This window comes from Nestor notabilis, unplaced genomic scaffold (genome assembly GCF_000696875.1).
Source record: "Nestor notabilis isolate BGI_N333 unplaced genomic scaffold, ASM69687v1 scaffold18897, whole genome shotgun sequence".
NCBI classification, from domain to species: domain Eukaryota; kingdom Metazoa; phylum Chordata; class Aves; order Psittaciformes; family Psittacidae; genus Nestor; species Nestor notabilis.
This window is the reverse complement of record NW_009936545.1, coordinates 28,916-44,069: the sequence shown is the minus strand read 5'-3', so window position 1 is coordinate 44,069 and position 15,154 is coordinate 28,916. Positions and strand designations below refer to the sequence as shown.

General features: G+C 36.2%; 1 protein-coding gene across 1 annotated transcript in view; it reads right to left on the bottom strand.

The window, feature by feature from the left end:
• LOC104408714 (glutamate receptor ionotropic, delta-1) overlaps positions 1–575 on the bottom strand; it is a gene marked incomplete at its 5' end in the record, with an annotated part of 35,403 nt that extends 34,828 nt beyond the window's left edge. Inside the window, one exon of the mRNA XM_010018395.1 lies at positions 474–575. Within this exon, the coding sequence (XP_010016697.1) occupies positions 474–575 (102 nt within the window). The remainder of the gene's footprint in view (positions 1–473) is intronic.
• Between the last annotated feature and the right edge of the window lie 14,579 nt (positions 576–15,154).

Sequence of the window (15,154 nt, the reverse complement as noted above, 5' to 3'; positions counted from 1 at the left end):
ACTATGCCTTCCTAAAACATATAGTTTACCTCAATGGGAATTTATGAGCTTGATGGAGGAAACACTTGATTAAATTTTACAGCCTGCAGCATACAAAAGCCAAGATTAGATTATCATAATTGGTCCATCTGATCTTAAAATCCAGGAAATGCTGGAAAGTGCATATCTGAGTTAGAGTACAGTATCTGGAATGCACGCCTGGGCACTCAGGCTGTATGCTGGTTCCATGCCCAGTAAGAATTACAATGCAGAAAACCAGCATAAGCAAACAAACAAATGCTCTGTATCTCTAATGGTGCACAACTTCATGTAAAATAATAGAAGACCATCATCTATCTTCCTTGTTTATGTAACTGATCATCCAAAAATACAGTACTGAAAATGATACGGAAAAATACTGTGGGAAGTGCCCAAAATGCTCAGATTTTTTTTATTTTGAGCATTTTGTTTCCTGAACTCAAACAGCATCATACCAAGACAGTCACCACTTTGAGTGTCAATCCTTGTAAGTCATTGCCCAGACGTCGTTCTTGTAAGCTACCATTCAGTCCTTTTTCAGAGTCCCACGTTGCCAACTAGAACAGAAAGTATAGTGAGTGTGAAGGACTATTAGGCAGAAATCTTTTAGCATTTGTATAAACATTTAACAGTAGCTTGACTGAAATAGGATGAGAGATGTGTGGCTTTTTTTAATGCACAATTAGAATTAGTGAGATTCAGAGGACAGACATAAACAAGTACCTTGGCCGAATGTTTTTTCATCAATGCCTGTAGCAGAACAGCTGTATTATTTGTAGTATTTGTCATATTATTTCACTTAGATCCCTCTGATATGATATTTCTCTCCAGAGTGTTTATATTGTCTGACAATCCTCAGGAATATCTGTGATCTCACTATCCCATATTTCCCTCTCTGCTCAGATCCTCTCCTACTTTTCAAATCACTCTCTACTGCTTATTAAAAACTAACCTTTTTTCCTGCTGCACAGCATTGTCACTCGCGGATAGTCATAAAGTCTTGACACAGATTCTGTGGTGTCAAACTGTCTCCTTTCTCCCTCGGACTTTCTTCAGATCCTATCTTAAGTCCTGTTTTCTCTGTTCTTGCCCTATTTCTACATCATTAGTAAAACAATGACAGGCTCCTGATGATCAAATATCTTACATCTACCAGTACTTCATGCATCTGCTAGATGTACCCGAATGTATGTTTTCAGGATATATCCCTGGAACATTACATCTAAATATTTTATTTTTCAACTAAATGTATTGCTTTAAAAATCAGTTTTACTGCATTTTCTGAAGAGAAATGCAGTAAAATTCAATAGAATATGTTCAATAGAAAAGTCAATCTTGAGTGACCTTTGGATTATTCAAACTAAGTATGTTCTTCAGCAGCAACAGCTGTCAGACACCACTTTTGCTTTCAAACAGAATCCATGGTGTCATTTTGTTCAGAAGAGTCACAAATAATATCAAGTAGAAACTGTTTCCTTCTCTGCTTTTTTTTTGCTCTACTCTTAAACACCAATACTATGCTCACATATGTGGAAGCAGTGTTGTTAGCTGAAGGCACGCCCTGTAGAAATTAAACACAGTCCAAGATCTGTGAAATGTGGCTTCTTCCTGCTAGAAGCTAATTTTCATGTAAAAAGTCAAAACCTTCTTGGAAAGAACTTGTTTCACTGAAAATGCCTATGGCTACATGTCCTACATGATTTATTTCTATGACTTCAGTTTTATCCTAAAGCCTCAAAAATGAAACCAATAAATAAAATGTGATGGGAGAGATCTGTATAGTTTTATTTTTGTTTTATGGCACTAAACTGATAAACAGAGAACTAAAAAAGAACAGAACAGTCAGTAAATATTCAGCCATCATAACTATCACAACTGATGAAAATTATTCTATAGTCAGTAAATCTTCAAAGCTGAGAATACTGGAGAGAAAAGAATTAAGCTATACCTCCTTTTAAACCAGATGACCTAGGGGAGGGAGGAAGAGAATGAATGAATAAATAATATTCAGCTTTCTTATGACAATCCTGAATACTGAAGTATCTCAGACTGAAAACTCTCCCCTGTGATGCCAGTTTGGAGTGAAAGACAAGCTTCCACACATAAAAGTGTCCACAGCAATACAGGTAGATACCTATAGCCATGGCATCTGTTAAATCTGAATTTAGATGCTTGCTATGAAATACGTCCAGATGTTTCTTAGATTTTGCTATTGCCAAACCAAATTAATAAATTTGTCATCTGACATAAGTCACTGTGGTTCAACAGACTTCAAAGACCAACATAAGTGTGTGTGGCATATATTGTGCCTCAAATCTGTAAAAGAAAGTTCACTGTCTAATCCTTCTTCAGCTGTCAAGTGCAGTAAGTATATGACAAAGATGCGTGAAAGGTTTTGGCCAAAATGGCTTGCACAACCTACAGATGGTGATTATTTTTTTATTTAAAAATAGGAAATATAACACATTCATTTATTATTTCACCACTGGTGGACTAGCATTTCAATTCTTTCTCCCACTCATTCTTCCTTTCAAAAACTATCTGATTTCATATCAAGGCCTTAGACTTTCTGAATACCCTACATTTCACATTCTGCATTAACTCTAAAAATTCTAAAAAGAAAATGGAGACATGCCAGTGGAAAACCATAATTTTTTTCCTTTTATTCAAAAGGAGTAAGACAAAGAGTCCTGTTTTATACAGTAGTTGTAAGTGCAAGGACAAGGAGCATATTTCACTTCAGCACAGAACTCCATAGTGTTCTCTACGGAGGCACAAACATTTCAGTCTCTAAAAAGCAAACTATGCATGCAAAGTTGGTAAAGGGAACATAAGAAAAACCATTTCCAGAAGGGATTTTTCCTGTGCATCCTTGTGCTTCAGAACATTTCATTTGTTCAGAAATGCGCCGATTTTAACTTCCACTTCTTGCAGATAGAATTTTGTTTATAGGACTGATGTATTTACAGATACATCTATCAATTTGTGACAGCTGACCTGTCAAGATCGGTGCCTGAGAAACTAATTTCCAGCACTGTTAAACACAATGAGTACTGCTGTTAAGGCTGTTAGAGTTTCATTCTTTGTAGAAATATGTACCAAGTTCCTACCAGAAGTCTGAAGCCAAAGGTTACAGCACAACCATCAGCTGACAGGAGATAAAGGGCTTTTAGATCTGATTATGACAAACAATTACTTGCAGAATCAGCATTTAAAAAATCAATGGTCTCTGGAACAAATATTTAATGGCAGCCTGAGTGTTTGGGTTTGGTTTTGTTTTTGTTTTTTTTTTTTTAATTTTCACGTTACTCAGTTATGGGTGTTCAAGTTTTGAAAACAGCTACTTTATGAAAGTCTTTCAACTTAAACCTTCTTCCTAGCTTCTCTTTCTGAAATAGACGTATTGCTGGGAATCATACAGTTCTAGCAATACATCAGAAGCTCGATCATCCAATAAAGACAAACCAAAGGAAACAAATGTGAAATTCAGACAAAAAGTGATTTGTTGGAAAATTCTGACTGATCTGATTCTGAAAGATCTGACTGATCTTTATCAATATTTACTGCATTTTCAACCAGAACTGCAAGGAAAAGCTTGAAGGGAGAAAGTCACAATTTTATCATTGTTTTCAACCTTCGCAAGCAATTTATAGCTCCAAACACAAATACTCAACACACAAGTGAAAGAATTACATGGCTAGACAATCTAGGATTGCCAAATGATAAATTATGTCATCCAAAGTATGCCTCTCGGACCTGCTGTTCAGGACTTTGTACTGATATGTGTTAGGATCTCCAAAGAAAACTTGATGTCAGTGTAACCTTAGGGTTCCTGAGTTCCCATTGGCAAAATTAGTCAATCTTTTTCAAAGGAGTTTCATGGCTTCATTAAAGATGCAGCTGCTGGATGCCCAACAATTACTTGAGTGATTAGTTCCCCAGGGGAAATCATATAGAGATCTCAAGGTAAAGTCACATCAGAGAATATCAGAAACACCTCCACAGAAATGTGAAGACCCTCATCAGCACAATGAGGCAATCCTTCTGCTTAAATAAATCAAGGCTGCATTAAACACTGATTTGCAAGATTTAATACCTCCTGTGAATTTGATCAATTAGATTGAGATCCTGCATGCCACTTCCTTTAGGAGATGGAACTGATGATAAACTCAGTTATTTGTTACACATCTGTGTGTCTGCAAGTTCCTACTACTCTATTACACAATAATTAAATATTCCTCGAATCAGGAACTTAAATTTAATTTTTCTAACTCTGCTGTAAATGTTCACACCACTGAACTATGGCAAACATCTGTCTCAGGCCCAAAACAAATGGAGATGAAAATTATCCCAAACTACTAGTAAACACTGATAAAAACTGACATTAGCATAAAAAGTTAATATTTAATGTTTCTATCGCAACAGTGAATGAGATCATCTACACTGTTTTAGCTTATCATGCAGTAGTTACTGTCCAAGTAACCACGTCACTGCTATCTAACATCATTGTAAGTATGACGTCATGTTAACCATGATCTATTTTTCAGGGAAAATTTGATTCCCATGAGAAACAAAGCATGATAATTTTCAGCGGATGCATAGCAATGTTTGAAAGTGCTACAATCAATCCAGAACATGCACGTTCTATTTTACCAAAACCTGAAAACTTTGATCTGCTGACTCCTTTGGAGCTAAGGTTACACTTTCCAAAGAAATGAAGTTTGGGAATTCCAGCCTTGAAACCTGATAAACTTCTAACAGACAGGAAACTGAAGAGAATGCAAGGTGGGCAGTTCTCATGCCATGAGACAGAGACACTTATATCAAGCTAGAGCACATCTTCTGTGAATATGAAAGCTGTTTTGTACATGGATTTAAATAAGTTAATATATGCCACTCACAATCTGATAATGCTTTTAGATTAAAGTTGAACTGAAACAGATCTCAATTAAATGACAACTTGTTTCTTAAACTTGAAGTCAGCATAGTGTATATCAAATGCGATGTCCTTGTACCATATGTACGTATGCTTTGTGTGTTGGGGCGTCACTCCCTTTGCCAGTCTTGCAATAAAGCTGAACTCTTACTGAAACATTTGACATTGTAAAAGCAGATTTTAAGCTAACATGATAATAAAAAAGAAAAAAGAAAATTAATGTTTACAAGGCATTAAATAAATGGAGAAAACTGGACACTCCTCTGTTGCAGTTTTAAGGAGTAAAAGGAATTCTATTTTAATCTAAGAAAACAAAAAATTTACATTTAAGTTAACAACTCTTTTTTCAAATGCAGTATATCAGTAATCTAAAGAATCTGTCATTCAATATTCACAACAAGGTATTAGTAGGACTCACACATTGGACTATAGAATCATGGAATCATAGAATAGTTAGGGTTGGAAAGGACTTTAAGTTCATCTAGTTCCAACCCCCAACAACGAGCATTTAAAGATAAAAAGAAAATACTTAACCAATAGATCTATAGACAAACAATAATGAGAAATTAGAAAAGAGAATTCTGTTGTTGGGCTTAGTGGGACAAATTAGAAGACTTCTTCCTTATATCTAATCTAAACTTCTCCTGTTGACGTTTAAAGCCATTACCCCTTGTCCTACCACTACAGTTCTTAATGAAGAGTCCCTCCCCAGCATCCTTATAGGCCCTCTTCAGATACTGGAAGGCTGCTATGAGGTCTCCACACAGTCTTCTCTTCTCGAGGCTGAACAGCCCCAACTTTCTCAGCCTGTCTTCATAAGGAAGGTGCTCCAGCCCTCTGATCATCCTCGTGGCCCTCCTCTGGACTTGCTCCAACAGCTCCATGTCCTTTTATGTTGAGGACACCAGAACTGGACACAGTACTCTAAGTGAGGTCTCACAAGAGCAGAGTAGAGGGGCAGGATCACCTCCTTTGACCTGCTGTTCATGCTTCCTTTGATGCAGCCCAGGATACGGTTGGCTTTCTGGGCTGCAAGTGCACACTGAAGCCACCTCGCATCAAGCTTCTCATCAATCACCACCCCATAGTCCTTCTCCACAGGGCTGCTCTGAATCTCTTCCCCACCCAGCCAGTATCTGTGCCTGGGATTGCCCCAACCCAGGTGTAGGACCTTGCACTTGGCTTGGTTAAACTTCATGAGGTTGGCATCAGCCCACCTCAAAAGCGTGTCCAGGTCCCTCTGGATGGCATCCCTTCCCTCCAGCGTATCAACCGAGCCACACAGCTTGGTGTCATCGGCAAACTTGCTGAGGGCACACTCAATCCCACTGTCCATGTCACCAACAAAGATGTTGAATAAGACAGGTCCCAACAACGATCCCTGAGGGACACCACTCGTTACTGCTTTCCAACTGGACATTGAGCCATTTGCTGCAACTTTTTGCGTGCAGCCATCCAGCCAGTTCTTTATCCACTGAGTGGTCCATCCATCAAATTGTTGTCTCTTCAATTTAGAGACAAGGATGTTGTGTGGGACACTGTCGAACGCTTTGCACAAGTCCAAGTAGATGACGTCAACTGCTCTGCCGCTGTCCATCAGTTCTGTTATTCTTAATATAATATTCTGTTATGTGTCATTCTTAAGGAACTGACAGGATTCCCTGAAACATAATTTGCATTTTTATGACTGGAGCTGCTTTGACAGAATCAAAATCTTTTAATTCAAAATATGGGATCATAATTAAGAAAAAAAACAACAAACAACCAAATGTTTTGAACTGTATATTTGTGTAATCCATAGCTACATAAAACAGGATTAGGAAAATATAAAGGTATCAATTATCATATTTGCAAGCAAATCCAAACATTGATACAATTTATTTCTCTTACATCTACATAATTATTAGGAACATTCTAACATTTCTACTCTAAAGCATAAGGTTATAGTCGTTATTAAGAGTAAGATACTCGACAAGATCACCAGCTGAACTGATATTCTGGTCCAGTATAACTTGACCTTGCTTGCAGTGAAACACCCGCAAGTGATTTACGTCCAGATGTTTGTTCTATTCTGATATTCTGCATTTGTTTGTATTAAAGATGTAGCTTACTTCCAGTGGGATTGGGAAACCTATGCACAGATAGCCACTGAGATCTCCAAAACATATTAAAACTACGAAGTGGAGAATTGTGAACCAAATGGTATAGAAATTCAGTCTTTTGGGTGGAAATATTTTCACATCCTTTTCAATGCTCAGAATGCTCAGTTTGCCATGAAGCGGACACACAAGGATTGCATCTGCATGATAAAAGTTCAGAGAAGTGCAGAAATATCATTGAAAGCTGCTCTCTCCCATACCTGATACTTCAGCAAACAGCAGCATCCATCTCCTAAGACAGTAATCTCTTAAAGGCAATGACCAGCCAATCATTATAAAATAATAAAAAATGGAGGACTTGGGAAGGGCTGCCTACTCTGGGGCTGTTGTCCCATGCCACTGTTTTTCCAGCTGGACCCTGGTTTTCTGTGCAGGACAGTGATGTGATTGCTGATGCTTTAATTGGCCTATAAGAATGTGAAATTTTCAGGGAGAATAATGCATCTTATTCTAATTCTAGTGCAAGTTTATTTTTTTTCAAATGTATGGTGCTATATAAATGATAATAAAGCGTTTCTAGAGAATCACAGGAAGATGAGCATTAGACAGCAAGACCTTGTAATTAACAACTCATTCTGGACAAACTTGACCACCTTTTCAATAATGCCACAGAATTAATATGTAACTGACATGAAGAAGACAATATACTTGTATCTTAATTTTAGTTTTGTTTCATACAGTCTTGTGAAACCACACCTAGGACAATTTGAATTTGTTTTCCAAATAAGGACAGCATCACATGATTTATAGACTAGCCTCTAAGCAACAACAAAGAATGATTTATCAAGATGAGGAGAGAAGTTTTGAGATAGCTTAGAGTAAATCAATATTGAGATCTTATTTACTTAATAGCTTTCTTAATGATTTGGAACAGGAAATAGCAAATTACTAAAATTAAAATGTCTAAGATGCAAAGATATCTCAAAACTGGGAAGTACTGCAGATATGTCAGTCTAGAAGAGTAGAGAAAATAAACGGGAGTGGTAAGAACCCAGACATGAAATAATAATATGCATCTTACATAACTAGAAGCAAACATTTATGAAAAGGAAAAATGAAAAACAGAGATACTTCAATTGAAGAAACAAACACAGAAATTTATGTTAAAAGAATTTGCAGGGGGGAAGCAATCTGCAAATGGATTATGAGCTTGTAATACAGCACAGCTGTGAAAGTACCACTGTGGTTTTGGACTTCACATGTCTCATGGTGTAGGCTGCACAGAGTGCAGTCACAACACAGCTGAGAAGAATACAGTCTTAATACTGTGTTTAGGATCTGTCTGAACAAGTTTTAGGCATGCTGAAAGAAAATCAAGGGAGAACAGGAAAACTACTACTGGGGTGGAGGAGTCAGTTTATACAATGAAAGACACAACTGTGAATATCTAAGATAATGATGACTTATAAATGGGAAAATTAGAAACAAAACTAGATGTAAGTCAACAGAATCACTGCTGTTGACTTCCAATAATCTACAGAGACCCTTTCACATGAAATACAAACCATTTCCTAGAAACATTTATTCATTCTCAATGCAGACTGTGAAATTTGAAAGAGATAAAAGGGCAGAGCTTTTCTGAGTATTTCTAAACAAAACAATTATTCACGAGAAAGGTTTGGCACATCTGAGATATAAGGAAGTGCATATATGAAGGAAATCATAGAATAGCCTGACAGCCTGGCGGTTCCTGAATTCACCAGAGATACCAGATCTGAACCAGTGTTTCATGTAGTGCCGTATCCCAGCCAAAGGTGATTAGGATACTTTTCTTATATGTGGAACAACATTCAAGTTCCAGACTGCAAGGTTTAGCTTGTGATCTCATCAGTTTGCTGTATCTCAGGTGAGTGGATTAATCACCATCTTTAAGGCTAGTATAGAGGCATGTTATCATTCACAAAGGCCAAAGGTATCATTTTAGTCTTTATGATGAATGGCATAATTCCTGAATACTTGAAAACCTCAGATATTTTAATCTCCAATAAAAAAATCCCTTCCCCACTGCTGAAATGAAGCCATTCTTAGAACTCGGCCACGGAGAAACTATGTAGAAAGTGCATAGCAGACATTTAAGGTCCCAGTCTACAATCACTTACAATTGTGCTTTAACTTGGCAAACCTACATAATACCATTGAATCCTGAAAGTTACACTTATATAAAGTTAACTGAGCATAGACCTAGAATAGAAAATAAAGTTCAATAACACTGGAGGAGGGATTTGAGTGGGAAAGAGCAATTGACCTGAACTGACATATTTAAGGAAATAGATATACAACACTGCTCTTCTGAGAAGCCAGGGAGATAAATGGCAAATATGTAGGATTAAAATGACATACGAAGACTGCCCTTGAAGTAGCTCAGTGCCCTTCAAACCATGTAAAGAAACTGGCTCAAAATCAAAAGAGAAGAGTAGCATTAACTGTCAGTATCACACAGATAATTGCGTGAAATTCTTATTTAAGATTTAAGAAAACAATTCTCCAATTGTGTGAACAAAATGTACTTTGGAAAGAAGCTTCATAGTAAAAAGCAGAAAATTTATACAAATTGGAATGAAAATGTCAAAATAATTCAAAGGGCTCAAACCCAAGAAAAACTGATAAAAATTAAAAAAAAAATTGCAAATATTGCAAATTAGTATCCCAACTATCATGCTTTGCCATGTAAGATCAATTACAGTATTTAAACACTATCATCCAGAGAGTAATTAGAATCTAGGATATAGAGTCTCTGTCTCCATGTCATTTACAATAATGTCTATGTAATAGATATGGAAATAGAGAGGAAAAAATAACTTAGAACTCTGGGGGTAGTTTAGGAGGGCAGAGGCCTAAAAGCAGAGGCTTTGGTAGAAGTATTTCAACCTTCATTCTCTAGAGGCCTGTATATTTATTCGGCTCTTGCTCTACAAATTCTGCTCTTCACTGCAATTAACAAGTTTGAACTTACCAAGCATAACTCAAGAGTATCTTGCTCCACTATTTTTATGGTTCTTCATTAAAGAGAATATAAAATATTTTGAAGCAAGGGGAAGCAGTTTCCTTTATGTTTTTCATTAGGCAAAGATCAGTTCAATTAAATGTAATGGCCATATTATTAAAAGCCAACTATTTTACATATAATAGAGCTCTACAACATAAATTAAGATTAAACACATTATGTATTATACTGCTAAGGAAGCTAAAATATTCTTGGACTTGCATTTGTGTATTCAGTAGGTTTCCACAGTCCTGCGACTGAGGAATTTCATGCAGAATTGAAGTAGCAGCTTTCTGTAGTCCTGGAGCTTTTACTGACCCAGTATAAGACTTCACATATCTCTTGGGAATGTATCGGCAGCATATACTTTGTATTTTTTATTGCACATACATCACATTTGATATTATGTTGAAGGATATAAATTATGAATATTATCTTTTTGCTGAAATAAGATATTGCTCCATTAATTGGCAGAATGAGATATTACTTTGCCAGCAAGTCAATGAAGGTGCAATGATACCAATTCAAAATTCCTTTTTTTTCCATATTGTGATAGCTAGTGAGCATCTCTGATCGCTAATGCAAAACGAACACCTACATTCTACTGTGCCAAACCTGAGCAAAGCATGTACAGGACAGCAAACCTGCATGAAGCAGAAAAAGGAGCTGGCAGGACATGACAAGATAAATGTAACCTGTTAATATTCATTATATAAAAGTATAAATAGGCTATCTTCAGCTCTAGTAGAATAAATTGCTTCAATTAATACTAATCTTTGAAGGAGCAGTGACTGCAACATGCTGATGTTATTAGTGCAGCAACACAGGCACTAGAAAAGATGTAGTATTAAATGAAGCAATCTTAAGACTGATGAAAACAGTATGAACAAGAATATTGTTCTCTGATGGCTTCTCTATAAAATGGGGGCAAGCATTATTCTGTCCCCAAATTTCTGCATTTCATTTTCCTAACACAAAATCAAAATGTGGGAAAAATGGTGTTAAAAATAAATTGGAGCTATTTTCTTTTAAGATCTTTCAGGCTTTTCTCTTGCAAAGCAGGCAGAAAACTTCCACCCCATCCATCTCCAGTTTCACCGCTTTTCAAAGTTTTAAGATATGAACAACATGCCGTAATGTAGCAATGCTATTGTTGAATCAGATGGCAGTGTTGCTATAGCAAAAGATGTTTGTGCAGTACCACAATTCTTCTGAGGGTTGAATAAACAGACAGTGAGTACTTAAGATACAGTTGAATCAGGCACTTCCCAGACATGTTGTAAATTACCAGTTGATATGAACAACGAGGCCTCTAAACATAAAATTAAAACTGATAAATAAACCTAAAAGTTATACCAACCCAAATATAAAGTCCACAACAGAAGTCATGAGTGACTGGCTGAAAAACCCTACAGCATGAGCTCATTGCCACTGGATTACCTATTTGGAAGACAAACAAGCCACTGATCTTTCTTTTGCAGTTTTAAAAACAAACAAAATTGCTGCCCAGTGAGAGATAACAGGTGCTGGACTCCAAGGATACTCTGAATGTTGCAGTTAAATATTGAATGTCAGGTAGTTCAAGAGTAGCTGACTGTGGACAAAACTGAACCAATTCCCCCTGTCATTACTCATTAGGTGTGGGTAAAATGAAAACAAATCTATTTAACACAGAGAACAGATTCTTTTCAAAGATTCCAGATGTTTTTTGGTGGGAAATTACTGGCCTTTGAGATCAGAATTACATTTGTTATCTATGCAATAGTTAACTCAGCAGACTGTTCTGTAAACACAAAAATCATTGAAAAGTTGGATCAAATTCATGTTGATTTTATATAGGTTCTTATCGTGCTCTATGCAGTGTAGTAACCAAATGCCTCCTGTTCTGAGAATTTTACTGGGGTAGGAGAGTAAGAGAGGATTGTGCAACTGGACAGCTGTCAGGACCTGGTATCTTTTCCAGTCGTTCCACATGTGAGCTCTGCACTTCGGAATTGGTATGCTACAACTGGCTATGCCAAAGCATCTGCTCTTTTTTTTTTATTATTTTTTTTTTTCAATTCATTACTGGATTTCTTGGATATCATCCGAGATGAATGCTTTTGACTTCCCACTACACATTCGAGAAACATATACTGCAGTTCTAACCTATATCTGCAGTTCTAACAGCTGCACTTTTCATTGCCTGGCCCATTCTGTGGTCATGTGAGAAAGAGACTATGGTGTGATTTCACCAGCTGCTGCCCTTCTGAAGCTTGGCCATCAGAAATTCACTTTCTGATTCTGGTAGGCACTGAGTCATCTCAGAATGAAAGGCCAGTCTTTGGTATCACCTGCTGGGCTAGCTCTCAATCCTGTGTTGAAAAATGCTCTTCTCTCAAATTCCAGGTACATTTGAGAAGCTCCACAACTTCAAGAGGTTGTGTTTTTTTGTAGAAAATGATTTTAAAAATAAAATTCTTATTAAAATTTTCAATTGAAAAGCTTTGAGATTCAGTGCCTTCTTACATTTTCCATGAAATTTGTATACATTTGTAATTTTATTTCATTCTTCTACCATTGCTACTATCTAATTATCTCATGATATTTTGGTGGCAGCCTTGCTATAACAATAAAGACAGTGTGCTAGAGGAAAAGATAGCCTATTCATGTCTTAATTCAAAAGGTGTGGTTTTATCAATGTAATTTATAAAACAAATTTCAAACCTTAACACAAAGAGGTCAAATTCTTAGATGAAATGTTTGCATTTAAAAATGAAGATTTTAAAAGACAATATTTTATCAGAACTGCTGTCAAGAGAAGTTAATATTCTCTGTTGATATAGGTAACAACCCTAAATGCCATTTTCCCTGTCAAAGATTTTGAGTGAATTTTGACCAGCTCTGGTTACTGGCATTGGAATCTAGACCCATATCTATGGAACCCTGAAAATTCCTATAATAAATTTAAAACTTCAATTTTCACTGAACTCTCCCTTACTTTGATCTTTACAACATGACTTCATCCTTATCCTTGCTTCTTATAGAATGTGACAGAAAATGGCTTGAACAATTTGCAGACATTTTTCTCCTCAACAACAAAGAAAACATCTGAGTAAAAAAACCAATAACTTAGTGTGTGGTAAGGTATAATTACCTCTTCATGAATCAGAAGAACTGTAGATAGTATTAAGGAAAATATGAGTTTTCTTCTGTGTAATGATACACATTTAATGGCTTTAATTAACAACAAGCTATATTGAGACAGCTTTCTAAAATATATTTATCCCTTTGGCTTTGTTACGTACATAAAGCAGGTTTTGTAAGGCAAATAAAATCAGCTTGCTCACAAAGCCAATTATCAGAGAACACACAAACGTTATATCCAGAGCTATTATCATTTATATAAACTATATACCAGTTGCTAAGCATTCACAAGGAATATAATAATACACAACTAATCTTTGATTATTCTTCATAAAGAAACTGTTATAAGCATATTCTTCCATGTTACTGTTTACAAACCTTTTGCTTACAAATTTTTTGCCCTCTTTTGTTTTTCCCCACTTCAAATCAACACTGGGTAGACTTTTTGTCTTTTTTAAAAAATACCAGAAGTTCAGAACTTCTGAGCAATTTTACAGTGACAGTGCACACAGGGTATGTAAGAAATATCGCAGTAATAGATACTTTTCCCCAGCTCCATAAACTAGCATGTACAGCAAAACTCCATCACTAGAAGGGATGTAGTAATTTCTGCAAAGTAATCAAAGGTAAGAAATGAAAGCAGGTAAGAAAGACAGCTTGTACTATGTGTAATGGTTAAAGGCTCACCTTTTAGGTTTTTTACCAAAGTTTTAAAAATAAACACTGATCTCCAAGAAACTTTGTAACAAAGCCCTACATCATGTTTGGAAGTATTCAATAATTTAGTAAGTTTATATAACTAATACAAAGCTCATTTAATATTACACCTGATGCTTTGATGCTACCAAAGTGCTGAGAAAAGCTTTTAGACAGGTCAAATGTGATCAGATTAGAAAACAAGACATGATTTATATGTGGTCCAAACTCTCAGTGTGAGGAGACACACACTTCAGACCCATGGAGGGCCACATCAAAATAGTGGAGCCTCTGCTGAGAGAAAGGCAGCAGCATTCTGGGAATGGCCCACCAGTCATATCTCATTTGCAGGCAGCCCTGTCTTAAAATATCACAAGATTTATTCCTAGAGTACAAATGGCTCTTTGTCACTGCAGAGCAGGTAGTCTCAACAATAAATAGCAGAGTATTTGTATGCAGAATTAGCGCTAAAATGGCAATGCCCTCAGAGAAATATGGATGCAGAAATATGACAAAGAATTACCACAAACATATCCAAGGAGGAAAAAACCCCACATATTACATTCATTAAATCCCTTCCTTACTGCTTTAACCTGATATTCTTTTTGTTGCTATGGTGATTGTTATCCAGACATTTACACATTTAAAGAAAAAATCAGTATTCTATCTCATGAAATTCAAAGTATGAGAAATATCTCCTTAATGCAATATAAAGACTATTTCCTCGGTGGACTCATCAGGCATTCATTTTCTTAAGGTCTTCTGAGTCTATTTAAACTTCTCTCTCCCACACATTCTATGACAATGAATTCCAAAATACAAGCATGCAGACTCTGAAAATGTACTTTCTTTTATAAGTTGTAAGCTGGCTTCCTGTTCATTTTATTAAGTATCCTCTATGTTTCCCTTATGAGAAAAAATTGTTCTCATTTTGTCTTTTCATCTCTTTGTTTCATAAACACCTAGCCACACTGCCCTCTTTTGTTTGCTTCCTGAGCTAAAGAATTATGGTCTCTATAATCTACTCATATAGAAGCAATGTGATATCTTCAACCACCCTTTTTCCTCTGTATCTTTCCTAGTTATTCTATATATTTTTCAGGGTGTGGTGGAGAGGAATAAAAGACCGAAAACCAACCCTATCCAAATAATAAAGACTGGACAAAAATCAGCCTATGGAAGACTGAAAAACTGGCTTTCGAAAGCCAACTTTCTGATACAATATTAAGCGTCTAT